At 49.0% G+C, this 20131-nt stretch overlaps 1 protein-coding gene across 4 annotated transcripts in view; it reads right to left on the reverse strand.

The window, feature by feature from the left end:
* FCHSD2 (FCH and double SH3 domains 2) overlaps positions 1-11988 on the reverse strand; it is a 299407-nt gene extending 287419 nt beyond the window's left edge. For 2 of the 4 annotated variants that reach the window (XM_051851103.2, XM_017344834.3), the window contains exons 1-2: positions 11634-11910; positions 9798-9895 (exon numbers count right to left, since the gene is read on the reverse strand). In XM_051851103.2, coding sequence (XP_051707063.1) covers positions 9798-9895; positions 11634-11654 — 119 coding nt within the window. In that variant the 5' untranslated portion in view covers positions 11655-11910. Of the gene's footprint in view, positions 1-9797; positions 9896-11633 lie in introns of all 4 variants that reach the window. The other 2 variants (XM_002708714.5, XM_070074957.1) reach the window with 2 other exon arrangements.
* Between the last annotated feature and the right edge of the window lie 8143 nt (positions 11989-20131).

Here is a 20131-nt window from a genome sequence, read left to right on the forward strand (position 1 = left end):
TCTCTCTCTGCCTCTCCTACTCTCTGTGTAACTCTGACTTTCAAATAAATAAATAAATCTTGAAAGAAAGAAAGGAAGGAAGGAAGGAAGGAAGGAAGGAAGGAAGGAAGGAAGGAAGGAACAAAGGAAGGAAGGAGGAAAGAAAAATCACATAGGGGGCAGGTGCCGTGGCACAGTACATTGATCCTCTGCCTGTGGCGCCAGCATCCCATATAGGCGCCAGTTCTAGTCCCAGCTGCTGCTCTCCAATCCAGCTCTCTGCTGTGGCCTGAGAAAGCAGTAGAAGATGGCCCAAGTGCCTGGGCCCCTACACCCACATGGGAGACTGCGAGGAAGCACCTGACTTTGGCTTCGGATCCGCACAGCTCCGGCTGTTGTGGCCATTTGAGGAGTGAACCAATGGAAGGAAGACCCTTCTCTCTGTCTCTTTCTCTCACTGTCTGTAACTCTACCTCTCAATAAATACATAAAATCCTTTTTAAAAAATAAGAAGTGCATCTGGCCTCAGAATCAGCCCTAAAGGCACTCGGATCTGGCTGAAAAGCCCATGAGAGTATTTCAGGCATGGAAAGCCAAGACACTCTGGCAAAAAGATCTCTGTGAGTGAGATCCCAGTGGAAAGAACAGGTCTTCAAAGAGGGAGGTGCCTTTCTCTGAAGGGAGGAGAGAACCTCCACTTTGACTATGACCTTGTCTAAACAAGATAAGAGTCGGAGAACTCAAGGGGCTTCCATAGCCTTGGAAACTCATGACTGGTGCATAGGGAGATTACTGATGCCATAAACAGGAGTGTCAATTTGTAAAGTCAACAACAGGAGTCACTGTGCACTTACTCCTCATGTAGGATCTCTGTCCTTAATGTGCTGTACACTGAGGCTTAATGCTATAACGAGTACTCAAATAATATATTTCACTTTGTGTTTCTATGGGGGTGCAAACTGTTGAAATCTTTACTTAATGTACACTAAACTGATCTTCTGTTAAAAAAAAAAAAAAAAGAAAAGAAACTATCAATTCCCAACTTGACTCTCACTGGGATTAAACATGACAATAGGTCTGATCTGATTTCATCATCATTTAAAAAAAAATCATCTATTATTTTTCACTTTATGTTTCTGTGTGGGAACAAACTGTTGAAATCCTTACTTAAGGTATACTAAGCTGATCTTCTGTATACTAAGATAATCGAAAATGAATCTTGATGTGAATGGAAGGGGAGAGGGAGTGGGAAAGGGGAGGGTGGTGGGTGGGAGGGACGGTATGGGGGGGAAAGCCATTGTAACCCATGAGACGTACTTTGGAAATTTATATTCATTAAATAAAAGATAAAAAAAAATAAAAAAAAAAAATCTTTATCTAGGCTTTTACATGATAAGAGTATGCAAATAATGTTTACTCTGAGCCTGGTGATATAATTATTTTCCCTTTATTGCAGAATTTTTACTTTGTTTGAATTAATATAATTATATATTAGATATAATATACATATATGATTATCCTTCTTATTCTCTGTTTTTTTTTTTTTTTTTTATGGCATTCCTCCTTGACTAACATTTAGGGACATTATAGTTCTTTGAAGTTTTCTTCTCACTGCATGTTATTTATTTATCTAAATGCCTTCATTCATTCCCTCCACTTTGTTTTCTGTTTTCCCTTGAGGAATTCCTAATAATGATCCTTGACTGTGCAAGCTTATTTTTTAACTGAGGTAATAAAACCTAATCAGAAAAAAAAAAAAAAAAAAAAAAATAAGAAGTGCAATCCCTTAAAAAAAAAGAAAAAGAAATCACATAGCCTTCTCTGAAGTAAAGTTTTCAGTGTCATTGTTTTTGGCTAGATTGATGTTAGTATTTTTTTTTTTTTTTAAGATTTACTTATTTGAATGGCAAAGTTACAAAGAGAGACGAAGAGAGAGACACACACAGAGAGAGAGAGAGATCTTTCACCTGCTGGTTCACTTCCCCAAATGACTGCTATGGCTACTAGCGCTGGGCACAGGGAAGTCAGGAATCAGGAGCTTCTTCAGGGTCTCCTGAGTGAGTGCTGGTGCCCAAGCACTTGGGCCATCTTGCACTTTCTCAGGCATATTACCAGGGATCTAGATTGAAAGTGGAGCAGCCAGAACAAGAACAGGTGCCCAATATGGGATCTCGGTGTCGCAGGCAGCATCCTTACCTGCTATGCCATAACGCTAGCCCCATGTTAGTGGTTTTGAAATATTGACTCAAAGCTGATAGTTTAATATATGAAAAATAAAAATATTCAGGGCCTGCGCTGTGGTACAGCAGGTTAAGCCACCATCTGCAGTGCTGCCATCCCATATGGATACTGGTTCAAGTCCCGGCTGCTCCACTGCCAATCAAGCTCCCTGCTAATGTACCTGGGAAGGCAATGGCAGATGGCCCAAGTGCCTGGGCCCCTGTACCCATGTCAGGGACTCAGAGGAAGCTCCCGATGCCTAGCTTCAGCCTGGACCAGCCCCAGTCATTGTAGCCATTTGGGGAGTGAACCAATGGATGAAAGACATTTCTTTCTTTCTTTCTTTTCTTTCTTCTTTCCTTTCTCTTCTTTCTTTCTTTCTCTCTCTCTCCCCTTCTTCTCTTTCTCCTCCTTTTCTCTGTAACTCTGCCTTTCAAATAAATAAATTTTTTAAATATGCAAATTAAGTAAAAACATACTTTTTAAAGATCTTTTATAACTTATTTGAGGGGTAGAGTTACAGAGAGACAGAGGGAGAGCCATAGAGAAAGGGTCTCCATCTGCTGGTTCACTCCCCAAAAGGCTGCACAGGAGCTACTTCAGGTCTCCCACGCTGGTACAGGGGTCAGACAGACAGAGAGACAGAGAGAAAAGTCCTCCATGACTTCCTGCTTAAAAGCTTCAGGAACACAGATGTAGGGGAGCGTGCACAGGTCTGGAAACCAGGCAACATAGCTTAGATCCTCACCTATGATTCACTTCAATTCACTGTGCCTCAGTTTCCACTCCCATCTATAAAGCAAATATAACGGTATCCACCAGACTCCAAAATTCTATGGTTTTGCCAAACTAGATAATGACCTCCTAAAAATGTCTGCTTAAGAAGGTAGTTCTTAGCCGGCGCCGTGGCTCAATAGGCTAATCCTCCACCTTGCGGCGCCGGCACACCGGGTTCTAGTCCCGGTCGGGGCGCCGGATTCTGTCCCGGTTGCCCCTCTTCCAGGCCAGCTCTCTGCTATGGCCAGGGAGTGCAGTGGAGGATGGCCCAAGTGCTTGGGCCCTGCACCCCATGGGAGACCAGGAAAAGCACCTGGATCCTGGCTCCTGCCATCGGAGCAGCGCGGTGCGCCGGCTGCAGCGGCGGCCATTGGAGGGTGAACCAACGGCAAAGGAAGACCTTTCTCTCTGTCTCTCTCTCTCTCACTGTCCACTCTGCCTGTCAAAAAAACAAAAAAAAACAAAAAAAAACAAAAAAAAAAAAGAAGGTAGTTCTTTACATTCTGCAAAGAAATTTCTTACTTAGTACGTCATGAACATCAATATGCTAGGAAGAAAAGTACACAGGCTCTAGTACTTAGAAACTTATTTGCAGTGGCCTTAGAAAACAAAGAGAGAAAAACAAAAATGATAAACCACAAAGACAGTAAAGTGAGCTTACCTACTACTGACTGTAAAAGTCAACAGGAAACACATCAGTACAAAATCTCCCTCAAGGCAGGGAATGTTCCTGATAAACAGCAAGTGAGTTATCTTTCCTTCTCATACTCCACACCCAACACATCAACTTCCATCTCTGGAACACGTGAACTGAAGAAGGGGAGGAGAACAGGGGAAAAGCTCTATCATGATTGATCTCCTCCCTTCAAAATTCCAGAAGATGAAAAAGGAGGTGGGGGGTGGGGACTCACTCATCATGGCCAGCTGAGACTCTCCTAGGTATATCTTAATCATTGTTATTTTTTTAACTTTTTTTAAAGTTATAAAAAATTTTCTCTATTCCCTAATCAATTTCTTTATGTTAATAGCAAAAAGCTATTTGTACTTTTCTGAGTGATTTTATTCATATTAACTTAAACTGACCATGAAACTAGTAGAAGGACCTTAATGAGAGGGATCACTACTTGTGGAGTTTCACGGAACAGAGCAATGGAAGCCTCAAAACAGGAGAGGCAGGGAAGATCCTTTATAACTTAATATACATACAAATACATGTTCAGAGATTTCCAATAAATTTTTTCATTCCATCTCAAAGGCAGAGAGACAGACACACACACACACAGATCATCCAGTCACTGGTTCACTCCTCAAATGCCCTCAACAGTCAGAACTGGGCCAGAACTTTATCCAAGTCTCCCACATGTGTGGCAAGGACCTAGGTACTTGAGCCACCGTCTGCTGCCTCCCTGGGTGTGTATTAGCAGGAAGCTGGATCCAAAACAAAGTAGCCAGGACTTGAAATAGGCACTCCGATAAGGGATGCAAGTGTCCCAAGTGACAACCGCTGCAGCATATACCCACCACCTAATGAATTTTTAAGAGATCATTTCATTTTCTAAGACAGACCAAAAAGGCCAGACCACCTACTACCTCAAGCCACTAACATTATCATGAAAAACAGGAGTAGACAAGTTCCAATTTTCAGTTCAGTATTATCACTGAAAACAAAATACACAGAGCTGGTGCTGTGACATAACGGGTTGAGCTGCCATCTGCAGTGCCAACATCCCACATGCCTCACATGGGTCACAGGTTAAGTCCCAGCTGCTCTACTTCTAATCCAGCTCCCTGCTAATACACCTGGGAAATCAGCAGAAGATGGCCCAAGTCTTTGGTGCCCCTATACCCACACAGGAGACCCAGAAGCTCCTGGCTCCTCGCTTTGGATTGGCCCAGCTCTGGCCATTGCAGCCATTTAGGGAATGAACCAGCAAATGGAAGATCAGTGTGTGTGTGTGTCTGTCTGTCTGTCTGTCTCTCTCTCTCTCTCTCTCTCTCTCTCTCTATATATATATATATATATAAAACTCTGCCCTTCAAATAAACAAATAAATCTTTAAAAAAAAGGAAGAAAAAAAAGACATAAACCAGAAACCTAAACTCATGCTTTAACAGTATTCTACTCACAATACTACAAGAGTGAAGTGATTCATTCCATGTAGTTTAGTACAAATAGAATATATTTACTCCTTTAAATAATAATTTGCTAATCCTTAGAGCACCAATAATCCTTACACTCAAATATTACAAATACATAGAGATACAAAGAGAATATTTAAAGTACCCTTGGGGCTGGCACTATGGTGTAGTAGGCTACGTCTGCCTGTGACACCAGCATCCCACATGGGTGCTGGTTCGTGCCCCAGCTGCTCTTCTTCCAAACCAGCTCTCTGCCTGGGAAAACAGTGGAAGATGGCCCCTGCACCAGCATGGGAGACCTAGAAGAAGCTCCTAGCTCCTGGCTTTGGATCAGCTCAGCTCCAGCCATTGTAGCCATTTGGGAAGTGAATCAGCAGATGGAAGACCTTTCTCTGTCTCTCCCGCTGTCTCTCTGTAACTCTACCTCTCAAATAAATAAATAAAATCTTAACGTACCCACATGAGTCAAAGTAGAACACAGATTCAACATGTGTCTCCAGAGCTTATAAAACACCTCACCTTATAACAAATACAGTTCATATAAATGGAACTAGTGATATTCATTTGACAGTTCTGTCAGCTGAAACAAAGGATATCAAGATACAAAAATGAATAAAACTTAGCCCCTTAACCTCAAAGAGTTCACATGAGGGGAAGGGGAGAAATCCAGAAGCACAAAGAGAATCAAAGTCCTTGGAGAACAATAAACTTGCATTTAGTGGTGGTCAGAATTTGCCAGGTAAAAAGGTATCAACTGGCAAAGTGAACAGCACAAAGATATTAACATAGAGGGAGTAGGATTTGACCTGAGTGGCCAGCACAGGGAGAATAAGGAGGAAAGATGCATGGGCATCAAGTGGTAGTAATCAAGGCAGAAAAAGAAGCTTGTAGTTGGATTGCTGAGGGCCATACATGCCAGCACAAGGTATCTGAACTTCATCCAATAAGATGAAGTCACCTCAGAGAGCTGACACATAATGAAGCTAACTGATGTAAACCTGGTAGCAATGTGAAAGAATAAAAGGGAGAGATCATGGATGGGAGGTATGAGGACACTACTGCAATAACTAGGATATTACTGCAATAATTCAAGTGAAATGTGATGGATCAGCAATAAAAACAACTAAACCAGCTGGCACTGTCATCAGCGGGTTAAGCCACTGCCTACAAGGCCAGCATGCCATATCAGAGCTTCAGTTCAAGTCCCAGCTGCTCCACTTCTGATCCAGCTCCCTGCTAATGTGCCTGGGAAAGCAGAAGATGGCCCAAATGCTTGGACCCCTGCCATCCACAGAGGAGACCCAGATGGAATTCCAGGCCCCTGGTTTCAGCCTGGCCCAGCCTTAGCCACAGCAGCCTTTTGGGGAGTGAACCAGAAGATAGAAGGCCTCTCTCTCTGTATCTCTCTCCCTCACTCTCTCTGTCACTCTGCCTTTCAAATATATATATTTATAAGCTGTCATGTATTAAAAAAAAAAAAAAGCTAGCAGCAGGAGCAACAACCTATATCAGCTTAGCTTAGGTGTGTGCCACATCATACATGCACTGTGTTATCTGATCTGTACAACTCTTATAAATAAATAAAATGTTACTGCCCCATTTTTCAAATGAGAAAATTGAAGTTTAGAAAGATTAAATAATTTTTCAAAAGTCAGCACACCTAGGTGGTATAGCCTGGACACAAACCCAGAGCTAATTCCAATGTCCATATTCTTGACCATAAGCTCCTGCACCAAGGTACAAGTGTTAGGCAGAAAAAGAGAGAATGCTATCAAGAAATCTTTAGAAGATACAATCAACAGGACTTCATGACTCCTGAGCACCCACACCCCCCCCCACACTCTACAATACACACTTATTTTGTCTTCCTGAACTACTTCTGAAAATCCATTACTTCCTTCATCCAAAGACTTCTAATAAAATGCTTTAGATCATTTAACATGTTTTAAACCTTGAATTCATTTTTAAAAGATTTATTTGAGAGACAGAGTTACAGAGAGAGGGAGAAACACAGAGAGAGATCTTCCATCTGCTGGTTCACTACCCTTCCCAATGGCTCCAACAGCTGGGACTACGGCAGGCCAAAGTCAAGAGGTTCATCCAGGACGCATTAGCAGAGAGCTGGATCGGAAGTGGAGCAGCCAGGACTTGAACCAGCACCCATATGGGATGCCAGGTCACAGGCAGCAGCTTAACCCGCTGTGCCACAAAGCCAGACCCTAAACCTTGAATTTTTAACTATAATGAATGAAGAGTTTCAGATATCCTACATAGGAATTTTCTTAAATCTAAAAATATTCTTGTAGCTAAAATAAATAAAATGGACTGGGGTTGTGGTGTAGAAGGTAAAGCCGCCACCTGCAGTGCTGACATCCCATATGGGCAGCAGTTCAAGTCTTGGCTGCTCCACTTCTCTGTATGGCCTGGGAGAGCAGAAGATGGCCCAAGTCCTTGCACCTCTGAACCTGCGTGGGAGACCCAGAAGCTCCTGGCTCCTGGCTTCAGATCTACCAGCTCTGGCCATTGCAGCCATTTGGGGAGTGATCCAGCAGATGGAAGACCTTTCTATCTCTCTATCTCACGCTCTGCCTCTGCCTTTCAAATAAATAAATTTTTAAAAAAATAAAATTAAAAAGAAGAAACAAATACCTGTATGTGAGGGTACTTCAAAAAGTTCATGGGAAATGTATATTAAATTGCCACTTGTCAACCCCAAAATTTATATCAGAGTGCCTCCATGTTTCAGATCCAACTTCCTGCTAATGCATCCTGGGAGGCAGCAGATGACAGCAAATAGGGTCGCTGACATTCCAGGCTCCTGGCTTTGGCCTGGGCTAGGCCTGGCTATCACAGGTATTTAGGGAGCAAACAAGCAGATGGAAGATTCTCTTAACTCTGTCTCTCCCTTTCTCTCTCTCTTACTCTTGCTCTCAAATAAATAATAAATCTTTTTTTTTTTTTTTTTGACAGGCAGAGTGGACAGTGAGAGAGAGAGAGAGACAGAGAGAAAGGTCTTCCTTTGCCGTTGGTTCACCCTCCAATGTCCACCACGGCCGGCGCGCTGTGGCCGGCACACCGCGCTGATCCAATGGCAGGAGCCAGGTACTTCTCCTGGTCTCCCATGGGGTGCAGGGCCCAAGCACTTGGGCCATCCTCCACTGCACTCCCGGGCCATAGCAGAGAGCTGGCCTGGAAGAGGGGCAATCGGACAGAATCCGGTGCCCCGACTGGGACTAGAACCCGGTGTGCCAGTGCCGCAAGGCGGAGGATTAGCCTAGTGAGCCGCAGCACCAGCCATAAATCTCTTTAAAAAGACATGGACTTTAAAAATTCTTCCACCAAAATAAAATTATCTTTTAATTCCTTTTTATAACTTTTTAAAGTACCCTTGGATGTGAGAGGGAAAAAAAATGCAAACTAAAAGGATTTCTTTGGGCTATAAACAATTCAGCTATCCAAATATAGATAGATAGATAGATAGATATACTTTTGGGGCCAGCACTGTAGAGCAGTGGGTAACGCCCTGGCCTGAAGTGCCAGCATCCCATATGGGCACCGGTTCTAGTCCCGACTGCTCCACTTCCGATCCAGCTCTCTACTGTGGGCTGGGAAAGCAGTAGAAGATGGCCCAAGTCCTTGGGCCTCCACATCCACGTGGAAGACCCAGAAGAATCTCCTGGCTTGGGATCGGCACAGATCCGGCCATTGCAGCCAACTGGGGAGTGAACCAGCTGATGGAAACCTCTCTCTCTCTGCCTCTCCCCTCTCTGTGTAACTCTGACTTCCAAATCGATTAATAATCTTTTAAAATATATATAAAAAAACAAATATATATATATATACTTTTGTCATAGCAAAATAGTCAATATAGTTCATGAAACCAACATGTGGTACCCCAGAGGGAAAACGGGCAACTGATGAGGTTTACAGACCCAGTTCCAATTCCTTAAGAGTAGTATGACTAAAGGGGACTAAAGATTGCAGGCACTCCATTTTAACATACAAACCATATTCAGTCTTTCATAAAAAGGTACTTGTTGAACTGTTCGCATTTTAAAATTATTAAATAAATGGCATTTCTTTCAATAAAATAAGTCATGCCTCCTTCCATTAAAAAAAAAAAAACACTGATTTTTATAATGAAGGCTCCTAGCTAATAAATTTAAACTTGATTATGATGCTCAGATAACTTTAATAAAATAACAAAATAAACACATTTCTCACTAAATTTAACATCCAAAGACAAAATCATATTTGTCATGTTCTAACAAACAGTGCTAGTGTCTGGTTGACTGGCTCCCCTCCAGATAGTAACCATTAACCACAGGTGTCAGTTTAAAAATCTAACTGTATAAAATGGGTAAGGTCAATAAATAATTACTACAATTCGGTGGAGAGGTTATTTAGATAAGAATTTTTACTTTAATGATTGTAACCCGACAGACTTTCAGGGCCCCTGTTTTTTCAGAACAGTATATATACATTAGTCCAGGTTCCCTCACCAAAGGAAAAAAGTGTATTGTGTTAGTTCCAGTTATAATTTCCAGCTGAGTCAAAGTTTTAACAGTGGTAAGGCAGGAAATCCAAAAGGAAATTCCATCACCAGTTCCTGGGGCTTGGTAACTCAAAGGTTCTTTGCAACAGAGATACTCAAGTTCTCAAACTATTTACTACACCCTTACCTCATGTCTTCCAGCAAGTCACATTCTGCTTGATGTTTGGCTTGAAGTTTTGTCATCTGCTCAACTTGAATGTTTTTCAGTTCTTGTGTAACTTTCACCTAAAACATACCATACATTTATGAAGACCTTACTACAACTTTAACCAAAAAAAAATTGCTTAAACAATCAATATTTGTCAAAATATATGCCTCTTGCTCACCTCTCCCCCTGAAGGCTATAAATCTGTTACTGACCATCTAGTTTTATTTACGGAAGATATTTATTCAATGAAAAAACTAACCAAATAACCTGGAAGAGAGGCTGAATGCAAATACTTAAAGAAAATTATAGGTTCAAAAGGTGCTTAATAAACTGCCAGTCAATCCACTTTGAGCATGAGCTCAGTTCTCATCGAGGTCTTCTTAAGAATGTTCAAAGGGCCTGTCATCTAGGAGGTAAAGGCATTAACCATCAGGAGTGGCAAGCAGAGTGCAGATGGCAGGAGGAAGCATAACGCCTAACACCTAATGACTGAAACTGACACAATCATGAAGTAATATGCATGAACCAACTGTATTAATTGTTCCATGATGGCTGCGAGAAAGCATACTGTCTCAGGATGGTGCCCTGCACTTGCGAACAGCGCAGCAAATCACAATCTCTCACAAAGGAGAAAGCAAAAGTGACCTTCCGGCATATGCAGTGCTTTTCAACTAGCCCGGCAAGCAGGGCCCAGCCTCGGCTTGCACTTCAAACTGCCCGAGCTGCAAATGCCAGCTGGCCAGAGCCTCGCCGGACAGGCCGGACCCCTGGGTTCCAGGTTCCGACCGATCGGGAATCCGGGAGCTGGGATACTCCGAAGGGTGGGGGTACGTGTGTCAAAGAAAAAGACTCACTTAACTGGAGAAACCCGGATTAAGAAAGAGAAAGAAAAGAAAGCAGACACGGGTAAGTTAGGCATTTGGCAAATGTTTGCCCACGAGGGGTGGATAGTACAGCCGCCTCCACCCAGTGCCAAGGAGCCAGTATCCATCGGGAGAATTCAAAAGACAAGGACGCAGCCCCGGCCCCTGGGAAAGCTGGGGAAGGGCGCTGTGGGGAAGCTGCTGACAAGCCCGGAGCACCTCGTCACTCCCACCCTGGCCATGCAAGCCCCGATCGCAGCGCACACGCCACGCACGGCCCGGCTCCCCGGCTCCCGCTGTCCTGGGGACCGCACCAACGCTTCGCGCACCCCGAGGCAGGGGGCGCGGCAGGATGGGGGGATGGGGGAAGCAAGATTCATCAATCCGTAATTTGTTTTCCCTTGGGGGGAGCCCGGTAGGCGGTGACTATTCCAACTTCTTTTCAGTCGCCCCGTGGGAAAAGCAGGCCAAACCTTAAGGCTAGGCTTGAAACAAATCCCCCGCAAATGTGCAAGCGGGAGGGGCAGGGCTCCAAGAACCTGGTGCAGACTAAACAATCACACACAAGGCTCTGCAAATCTGCAGAGGCCCCCCTGCCTCCCCTCGGTGCAGCCCCAAGAATGCTCTTTGCAGCGGGCAGCACTGCCATGCGCGCGCGCACACACACACACACCAATGCACACCCGAAACTCTTGTGAAACGTCTGAGGGTCTCTAGCGCAGGGGAGGAGACGAGCCCGGGCCGCCCCTCCATCGGAAAGACACCTCACACGCGCGCCCCCAGCTTGGAGCCGGGGGCAACTGGGTGACAAGCCGGGGAGAGGGCGGCCACGGCCCTTTGCGTGAAGGGGGAGGGGTGCAGCAGTCACCCCAGCCGCGTTCCTCGGACGCATCCCCTCAAAACCCCGAAGCCCCCCCCCACCCCGCCCCGCCCCAGCTGCACTCTTCCCTACCTTCCTCGGCGGCGGCTGCATGATGAAGGGACATCAATCCTCCCCCGACGGCGGCGTTAGCAGGGAGGAGGAGGAGGGCCGGAGAGGAGGGGGCGGCCCAGCCTGCGAGGGCGCGCACCGTGTGTGTGTGAGAGAGAAAGCAACGCCTGAGAAAGACTCGCCCCACAGGGAGCAAAGCCGGCGGGCGGCAGCAGGACCCCGGCCGGAACGAGTGTGAAGAGAGGAGGAGGAGCGCCGGGAAGGCCTGCGGCCCGGGCGGCCCGGGGGGTGTGTGAGCGAAGGAGGCGGAGACCGCGAGGGGGCGGGGGCCCGCGAGCAGGGGCGCCCGGGTCTCGCGGCTCGCCCCGGGGCTGCCGAGGAGCAGGCGCGGCGTCCGCGCTCCCCGCCGGCGACTCCGCCGCTCCCGGCGCCCCCACCCCACCCACTCAGGCGGCGCGGCGCGGCCGGGTCGGGGGAAGAGGGGAGGAGGAAGGCGGCGCCGCGCTCCCCGCTAGGGCTCCGCGACTCCGGCCGCGGGAATTTCCGGCCCCGCCGCGCGGCGCAGCGCCCCGCTCCGGCGGCGGAGCGAACCGCTCGGTCCCGAGCCGGGTTCGCGGGGCTGGGCCAGGAGACAGGGAAAGAGCGAGGCGGCGGCGCGGGGCTCGGGATCGCGGCGAGGGACAGGGGGGACTAACGGGCTGGCCGGCGGATGGCAGCGGTAGACGCGCAAGCGGAGCGCGGAACCCTCCCCCCTGTCTTTCCGAGGGTGGCACTTTCCAAACGCCTCCTGCCCTCCCTCCCCCACACTGGGAGCCAGCCGGGGGCTTCCCGCGCGCTTTCCCGCCAGCCCGCCGCGGCGCGCGCCTCCGCTCGGGGGCGCGCGCGTGGGCAGAAGAGTGCCTTGCGCCGACGCACGCGCACAGGCCGCCCCCGCCTCCCGCCGGCTTCTGCTTGGGCAGCGTTTGTGTGTGTATGGGAAGGGTGGGCAGGGATGATCGAAGTGCAGTTTTTGCAACGCGGAGGCGGGGGTGAAGGAGTAGGATTCCTGTGGCAATAGGGGAGTTCCGTTTTTTGCTTCCTCGCAGTGCCTCAATACCCTTCTCTCCCCGCCAGATAGATGTGCACTAAGGCAGGGGTGGGGCTGGGGGAAGCATAGTCAGATCCTTTTGCGACTGGCCTCAGGAGCCGGGACGTTACGGCGTGGGGAGAGGTGGAAAGAGTCGCCCCGCAAAGGGGGAAATGTTCTCTACCACAGAGCTTTCATTTCAGATCACGGACTCGTGATCTCAAAGGGCAGAGGCCCCCTGTCACGGCTGGGGAGCCGCGTCCGCAAAGAGCCGTGGAGACTTTCTGAAGATCACCCAGCAGGGCAGAACCTCAGGGTTATGAAGAAGCAGGTGCGGGACTGTGAGATCAAGTGATAAAGTCAGCAGGGGCCGTGGAGGAAATGGCTGCCTGGGAGTGAGGGCCTCTGGGTGCTATCCACTCTGCCTTGCTAGCTGGTTCTGGCCAAGGGGTGAGGTGAGCGCTGGCTTCCTCTTATGCCCCTGAGAGTACCCTCAAGGCATGATCGCCCCCCCTCCCCCACATCTTCCTGTTCTGTGGAAACCGCCTGTGGGCAGAGGTATCCGCTCACCTAGAGTGCTTAGGAGAGTGGAAATATTTCTTCTCTGTGCCCAGGGAGTTGCTCTGAGCCAGGGGGCTGTGTGGAAGATGAGCTGGATCACTCCACAGTTTGGGTCTTGAGCAAGCGTTCTCAGAAATGCAGCTGGACAAAAGAGGAAGGTGAGTGAGGCCTGGGGAGATCCAAGTTAGCTTGCCTGGTGGTCACGTGCCTGGGAATGGGGAGCGCTGAACTTGAACCAGGTTGTTCACATTGAGTTAGCCTAAATTCTTAGTCCCAGAACTGTGCCTGAGCCAGGTTAGTCCAGAACTCTATAGCAACTAGCAGACCGGTCCTGCTGTTATTGATTCCCCTGAGGCCATTCCAGAGTCAGCCCAGGAAGGCCTGGGGCAAGGAAACAGTTGGGTGGGGGCTCAGAGTCCTGAGGAGCCAGAGGCAGTGAGTTAGTCTGAGTTCCGACAATTCTTTGTGAACCCTTGGGCTAATCAGTTCAGCCTTTGTTTCCTCACTTCAAAATGGGGGTATAATACCCCCCTGTAGGCTCCCATTAAATAGAACTTTTCCTACTGCAGAGCCATAAACATTGTTTGTGCTAAATAAATGCTGATTGATTCATCATTCATCCAAGAAATAATTGTGGGGCTTGATGGAACAAGGGCTGACCTGTGGCAGAGCACGCTCAGTCTCCTCTGGGGATCCACACACCCCAGATGTTGGGGTTGCAGTCCCAGCTACTTCATTTCCAATCCAGCTCCCTTCTAGAAGGAAGCCTCCACACCCTGGGAGGCTCAAGGGCTCAAGCATTTATGTTCCTGCCACCTACATGGGTGTAAGGCCGCCACAAAACACACAAAAAGCCAGAGTTAGAGGAAAGGTTTTTTGTCAGGTGGGGGAAGGTCATGGGAGGGGGGGTAAGAGAAGAGGAGAACATAAGAGAGAGAGAACAAGAGAACACATGTTCAGGAACAGGTCCTGTTAAACCTTTGCCAGCAGTGGGCAGGGAAGCAGGAGTAGCGAGCTGACATCTGTGGTTGGGCCACGTGGTGGGGGGTGTGTGTGGCAGAGCCTAGGATGGTGTTGGGGCACAGATCACACCGCAGATAAGACTGTGCTTTTTACTAACAATGGGAGATCTGGATTGAGTTCTGGGCTCCTGAATTCCTCCTGGCCTAGACCAAGCATTTGGGGAGTGAACCAGCAGATGGATGATTCTCTCTCTCTCTCTCTCTCTCTCTCCCCACCTCCCTTCCTCTTTCCCTATTTCTCTCCCTTTAAATAAAATAAAAATAAACAAATAAAAATTGCTTAGGTTCTGCTTTCTGCTGAGCCTTTGGCCAAGCTCTGGGGATAAGGGATAAGCAACCGAGATTCAGTTTCCAACCAGTCATTTCATGAGTGACACTGGGCTAAATTCGGAAGGGTAACACAGCACCTGCCCACATGCAGTGTCCTGCACATGGAAGGTGCTTAGCAGAGATTTGCTGAATCCTAGTCCTGGATACAACTACCCTGAAGCAGAGGTTCTCGTGCCTTCACCCCCGCCCTGGGGAAGTCAGCCCTGGAGGATAAAGTGCTGATTGTGGGCAGACCTGGGGTCCAGCCTCTCCCACTGATACGCTGGACCTTTTCCGGGCCTAGGTACCATCTGCGAAGTAAGGTGAGTGAATGAGCCTTACTTGTTAAGCTAACTTGTTAGGGTCCACCCAGAAAAAGTGAAACCCTGGGGCTTAATTTTATAAATTCAGAAGGGCATCCTCCACCTGATTTGCTGTCATTCTGAAGTCAGGGGTGGCACTGACTCTGGAATGATTCCCAGGTGGTAGAAAGAGGTAAGGGCACAGAAGATGGCCCAAGTGCTTGGGCCCCTGCACCCATGTGGAAGACCCAGAAGAAGCTCCTGGCTCCTGGCTTTGGAATGGCCCAGCTCCAGCCATTTGGAGAGTGACCCAATGGATGGAGGATCTCTCTGTCTCTCCTCTTGTAGAGATGAAATCAAAATGGAGTAAGTGTGGCTAAAAGCTAACTGCATGATTTCCCGCTTCTGTAAAGATCAGTCTTGCTTGCTTGCTTGCTTATGAGCTACCTTGTAAAACTGTGTGGAGCCAGTTCCAGGGACTGAAGTTTGGGGCCAATTCCAAGAACCGAGAAAAGGCCCAGCCCAGTTTTCTGCCTAAGATTAGAAAAATGTGCCTCACCTCGTTCACTTTACAACTACATCCTGGGCCTGGTAACTACATGACACAAAGTTTCAAAATTGTGAGCCCTAGTGGACAGAGTTCTATAAAACACTGTGTAACTTGCTGTTGGGGGCCGTACTCTGGTAAGGGCTGTTGGTCCCGATCAGTTGCTTTGCCTCTCAAATAAAATCTTAGCATGTGACTGCGGCTAGGCTCTGTAACATTCTGTTTCAATGAATGAGTGGATGCAACATTCTCTGTATGTAACTGTCTTTCAAATAAATAAATAAATCTTAAAAAAAAAAAAAAAGCTAAAGACAGCACCAGATGGGCTTACCTATTTACTGCTTTGTCAAAAAAGAAACATAATTTTTTAAAATTTATGTTAATATTTCCTAGTGCCTCTTTCCAACCGTAAGCTTTCCCATTACTTTTCTGAGCTAATCCTCATTAGAAGCCTACAGAATAGTATTATTTTCTTGAATTCTACACTTAAGGAATTGAAGGCTCACTGAGGAGATGTGACTTACCCTAAAGTGATGGATTTGGGGCCAGAACTCAGTTTTCCTGAGGATTGTTTCTCTGTGAAGAATATTCAGAGGACTTGAGGGCTCACTCAGGAACAAAGCAGACTCAGAAAGATACAATCTGTATGTTCCAAACTTCACAGGGCAGGAGAGGGATGTCTGTGACTTACGTAAGCCTGGCTTAAAATATACCGCTTTGAACAAGGGTGGGGACTCCAGGCCTTGCTCCTGCCATGCGGACAAGCACTGTGTTACCAGAAAGATCTCTGGAGATTCTTGGGGAGACATTTTGCAGAGCAGCATGCACTGTGGCCCCAGAGACAGAACTGGAACAGGCTGCAGCTGGGTCTCAGGAAGGAACTTTCCAGGCAGAGCTGCCCCTGGAGGGAGCAGGGGAGAGAGTGAGCTCCCCACCCCTGGAGCTGTGCAAGCAGGTTCTGGCTCTCTGCCATCAAAGAGGCCACAGGTGGGACTCCTACTGTGAAAAGAAATTAATAATAGCTACCATTTTTTTTTATTTTTATTTTTTTTGACAGGCAGAGTGGACAGTGAGAGAGAGAGAGACAGAGAGAAAGGTCTTCCTTTGCCGTTGGTTCACCCTCCAATGGCCGCCGCAGCTGGCGCGCTGCGGCCGGCGCACCACGCTGATCCGATGGCAGGAGCCAGGTGCTTCTCCTGGTCTCCCATGGGGTGCAGGGCCCAAGGACTTGGGCCATCCTCCACTGCACTCCCGGGCCACAGCAGAGAGCTGGCCTGGAAGAGGGGCAACCAGGACAGAATCCGGCGCCCCGACCACGACTAGAACCCGGTGTGCCAGCGCCGCAAGGCGGAGGATTAGCCTAGTGAGCCGCGGCGCCAGCCCAGCTACCATTTATTTTGCCTCTTCCATGTTCCAAGCATTGAACTAGGCATGTCATTTATATCGTTTCCAACCTTCATGATAGGTGTTCAGTCCATTTCACAGATTTCACAGCCCAAGACTCAAAAGTGAACACAGCTACACAAGGTCACACAACTGGTTCAGGAGAGCCAGGCCTGGCTCCCTCGGACTCTGAAGCTGTGCTCTCCCACCAGCCAGCATGCTGCCTGCTGCACTGCAGTCTCCCAGAAGGAATGTGATTCTAAGGCCAAGTCAGAGACAGGATCAAAAGCTGGCCTGGAGCAGGTATCTGAGTGGGCATTGCAAGACCAGCTATTCCAATATTCCACAGGGCTCCCTGGAGAAACTGCAGGGAGGCAACGTGCCTAGAATACAAGTAGCATTCCAGGTCATCCCAGGCTAGAACATAACAGGCACCCAGTACACATTGATACCGCATCCAATGCTCTCCCCAGAGAAGGTGGCCCACCTGTCTGCCTGCCCATTGTGCCAGGGTACTTCCCACTACTGGGGTCCATGGCCCTCATTACTCCTCTTTCTTTCTGCTACCACCCACCCACATTGGCACAGATTTCTGAGGAATGCTTAGCAGTACACCCAGATGCCAGCCCCTCCCTGCCTGAGCTGCACCTAGCCCAGCTGGGCTTGCTGCTGCAGACAGCGCAGCCTGGGGACCCCGCCCCGTTCACCTCCTTCCCGTCCCCCACCACCCATCCTTAGTCCTCCTGAGCTGATCGCATTAGCACTCCAGTCAGACTGGCGTGGGAGGCTGCCTGTCTCCTCCACTAGTCAGCTGGCAAGACAGACAGAGAATCTGATCCCAGTGTGTTGAGGCTTCGAGACTGCCCTGTGGCTTCAGATGAGGGCAGAGGCTCTCCCTAGCTCACAAGGTGAGCTTAGGGTAGAACTAAGCCTTGGATTCCGTTCAATGTCACTCAACAAGTCCCTCACTCTGCTTAGTCATGAACACCTCTCTGGGGTGAGACTCACCCAGGCTCCCAGTCTCGACCAAAGTTTACGGCGTGACTGTGCGACATGCAAGCCCCGGAGAGTCACAGGGACCCTGATCCTAGCACTAGGGCGGGAAAATTTCCAGTGAACTGGTGCTCCTGCCAGGAAGTATTGCAACTTAAGGGGTAGGAGGATAAGCAGTGAATCCCAGAGCCATGTGGGAGCTGGCAGGCATGGTTGTAACGTCAGGAGGCAGCAGACCAAAGTTCCAATCCTATCTTTGTCAGGCCCTCACTAAGTGTAACCACTGACACTTCGATGTCCTGTCAACCTGTTTGTGCACATCTGTAAAATATAAATAACAAAATCTGTGCTGTTGTCCTCCGGGGTAGGGGATGGGGGTTGTGTGATCCACACAGGACCAAGGTGCCATATAAGCAAACGGCTCCTAGTCAGGATGCATCAGGGAGGGCCCCTGACTGCACATGTGGGATGCCAACAGGAGCCCTCAGTGGGGAGCTGCACTGTGGTGACAGCTCTGGAAGCTAGTCACCAATGGCAGAAAGCGTCAGGATTGCGTAGAGGGGTAGGTGCAGGAGGCGGGGGTTAGGCACCCCTGGCTGAGGGGGCTGCTGCTTCTGCCTTGCCTGGGCTTCTTGCTCAGGCCTTGAGACAGGCCGTGCAGCCTGGTTCCCCTGAAGGTAAAGGGGGTTGGGGGTGGGGGGGACTTCGGTTCTTTGCAGGGCTGGTGGTAGGAACACAGTGGGAATGTTTATGTAGCATGCTGCTGCTAGGCCGGCCTGCAACTGTGAGCTCCGTTTGTGTGCCTTCATTTCCCCTCATTTGTTCTGGTTTTGTTTGTAAACCAAAAAAATAAATAAATAAATAATAAAACACACGAAAAAGAGGAATTCCCATGGTGGGAGGCTGAACCTGACTGCAGTCTCAGTTCTGCCCTGGACTCACCTGGGAAGTCCCTGCCTCTCCCTTGGCCTCAGAGTCCTCATCTGTGACACCAGGGTTCTACCAGGGGCTTTCTCCAAGGCCCAGCCTGGAAGGTAGGATGCTACTTGTCTGGGAGCCGAGGACCCACCAGGCGGAGCTAGGGGAAGAGGGTCAGGAGGGACAAAGGGAAGGAGATGGAGTTGTGGGGGCGGGCAGCAGGATGGTGAACTGACCTGTGAGGGCAGCAGCCCCGCTTAGCTTAGGAAGCCTGCCTGCCTTTTTTCCCACAGCTTGCCCGTGAATACCTAAACAAAACACGCCTCCCTGCTCCCTGCTCCCTGCTGGAGGGCACTGGGCCAAAATGAGCGTCCAGCAGGGCTGGCAGGCGCCCTGGCGTTGTACCTCTCCTCCCTGGGCACAGGCCCGTCCTGCCGGCAGCACCCCTCACCCCCGCAGCCAAAGCGGACCCAGATGCAGAGAGCAGCAGCCCCCCTGGGGTCTGCGCTTCCCCTCTCATTTTTAGCGTTCTCAGGCGGGCACCCTCAGCTCCTAGGCTCGCCTGTCTTCCTGGTGCAGCGTGGCCCCGCAATGCGATCTGATTCTCACTACGCCGCCCCCGTGGGCAGAGCATGTGGCATCTGAATGCTGGGAGCTGCTGTCGGTCTCCAGGGGAGGGAATTCCCTGGCTCTGGAAAGCCGTTCCAGCAGAAAGGAGCAGGTGGCGAGTCTCCCTAAAGAAGCAGATGCCGCCACCGTGGGGACAGAGCCAGCCCCGGGGTGAGGAGATTCAGAGCCAGCACCCGCCTTCCGGCTGCTGCCTGTCTATCGGGGAGCATCAACAGCCATGGGGAATGCCTTACAATAGCACTGCTGCAAGCACTCAGATAAGCAACTCAGTTCTCAGGTCCTTAGGCCAGGAAGTGGTAATCTGAGACTGGTACCCAGTTAACCAGGCTCTAGCCTGTGCTATTAGCTGCTATGCTAGCCTGACACCAGGACGTAGTGTCTGCACCACAACGTGTCTGCCATGCAATCGGGCCCAAACCTGGAGCGTGGCGAGATGCTTGTCCTCGTGTCTTAGAATCCAAGCATTTTCTCAAAATTGCCCAAGCCAAGGATCGCCAGAGGGGTCTTGTTTAAAGTCCCCAGGGCAGGTGTTTGGCCAAACAGTTAAGTCACAGCTTAGGACGCCCACATCCCCTGTGAAGTCCCTCTGTTGGAGGCCTGGTTCTGTTTCCAGTTCCAGCTTCCTGCTAATATACTCACTCCTGGGAGGCTCTGTGCCACCTACATGGAGGCTAGGAGTAGGCTCCAGGCTCCTGACTTTGGCCTGGCCTAGCCCAGCCCAGGTTTTTGCAAGCATCTGTGGTGTGAACCAGTGGATGGAAATTTTTTTCTTTTTTGAAAGATTTATT

Source organism: Oryctolagus cuniculus, chromosome 1, assembly GCF_964237555.1.
Source record: "Oryctolagus cuniculus chromosome 1, mOryCun1.1, whole genome shotgun sequence".
Classification (NCBI taxonomy): domain Eukaryota; kingdom Metazoa; phylum Chordata; class Mammalia; order Lagomorpha; family Leporidae; genus Oryctolagus; species Oryctolagus cuniculus.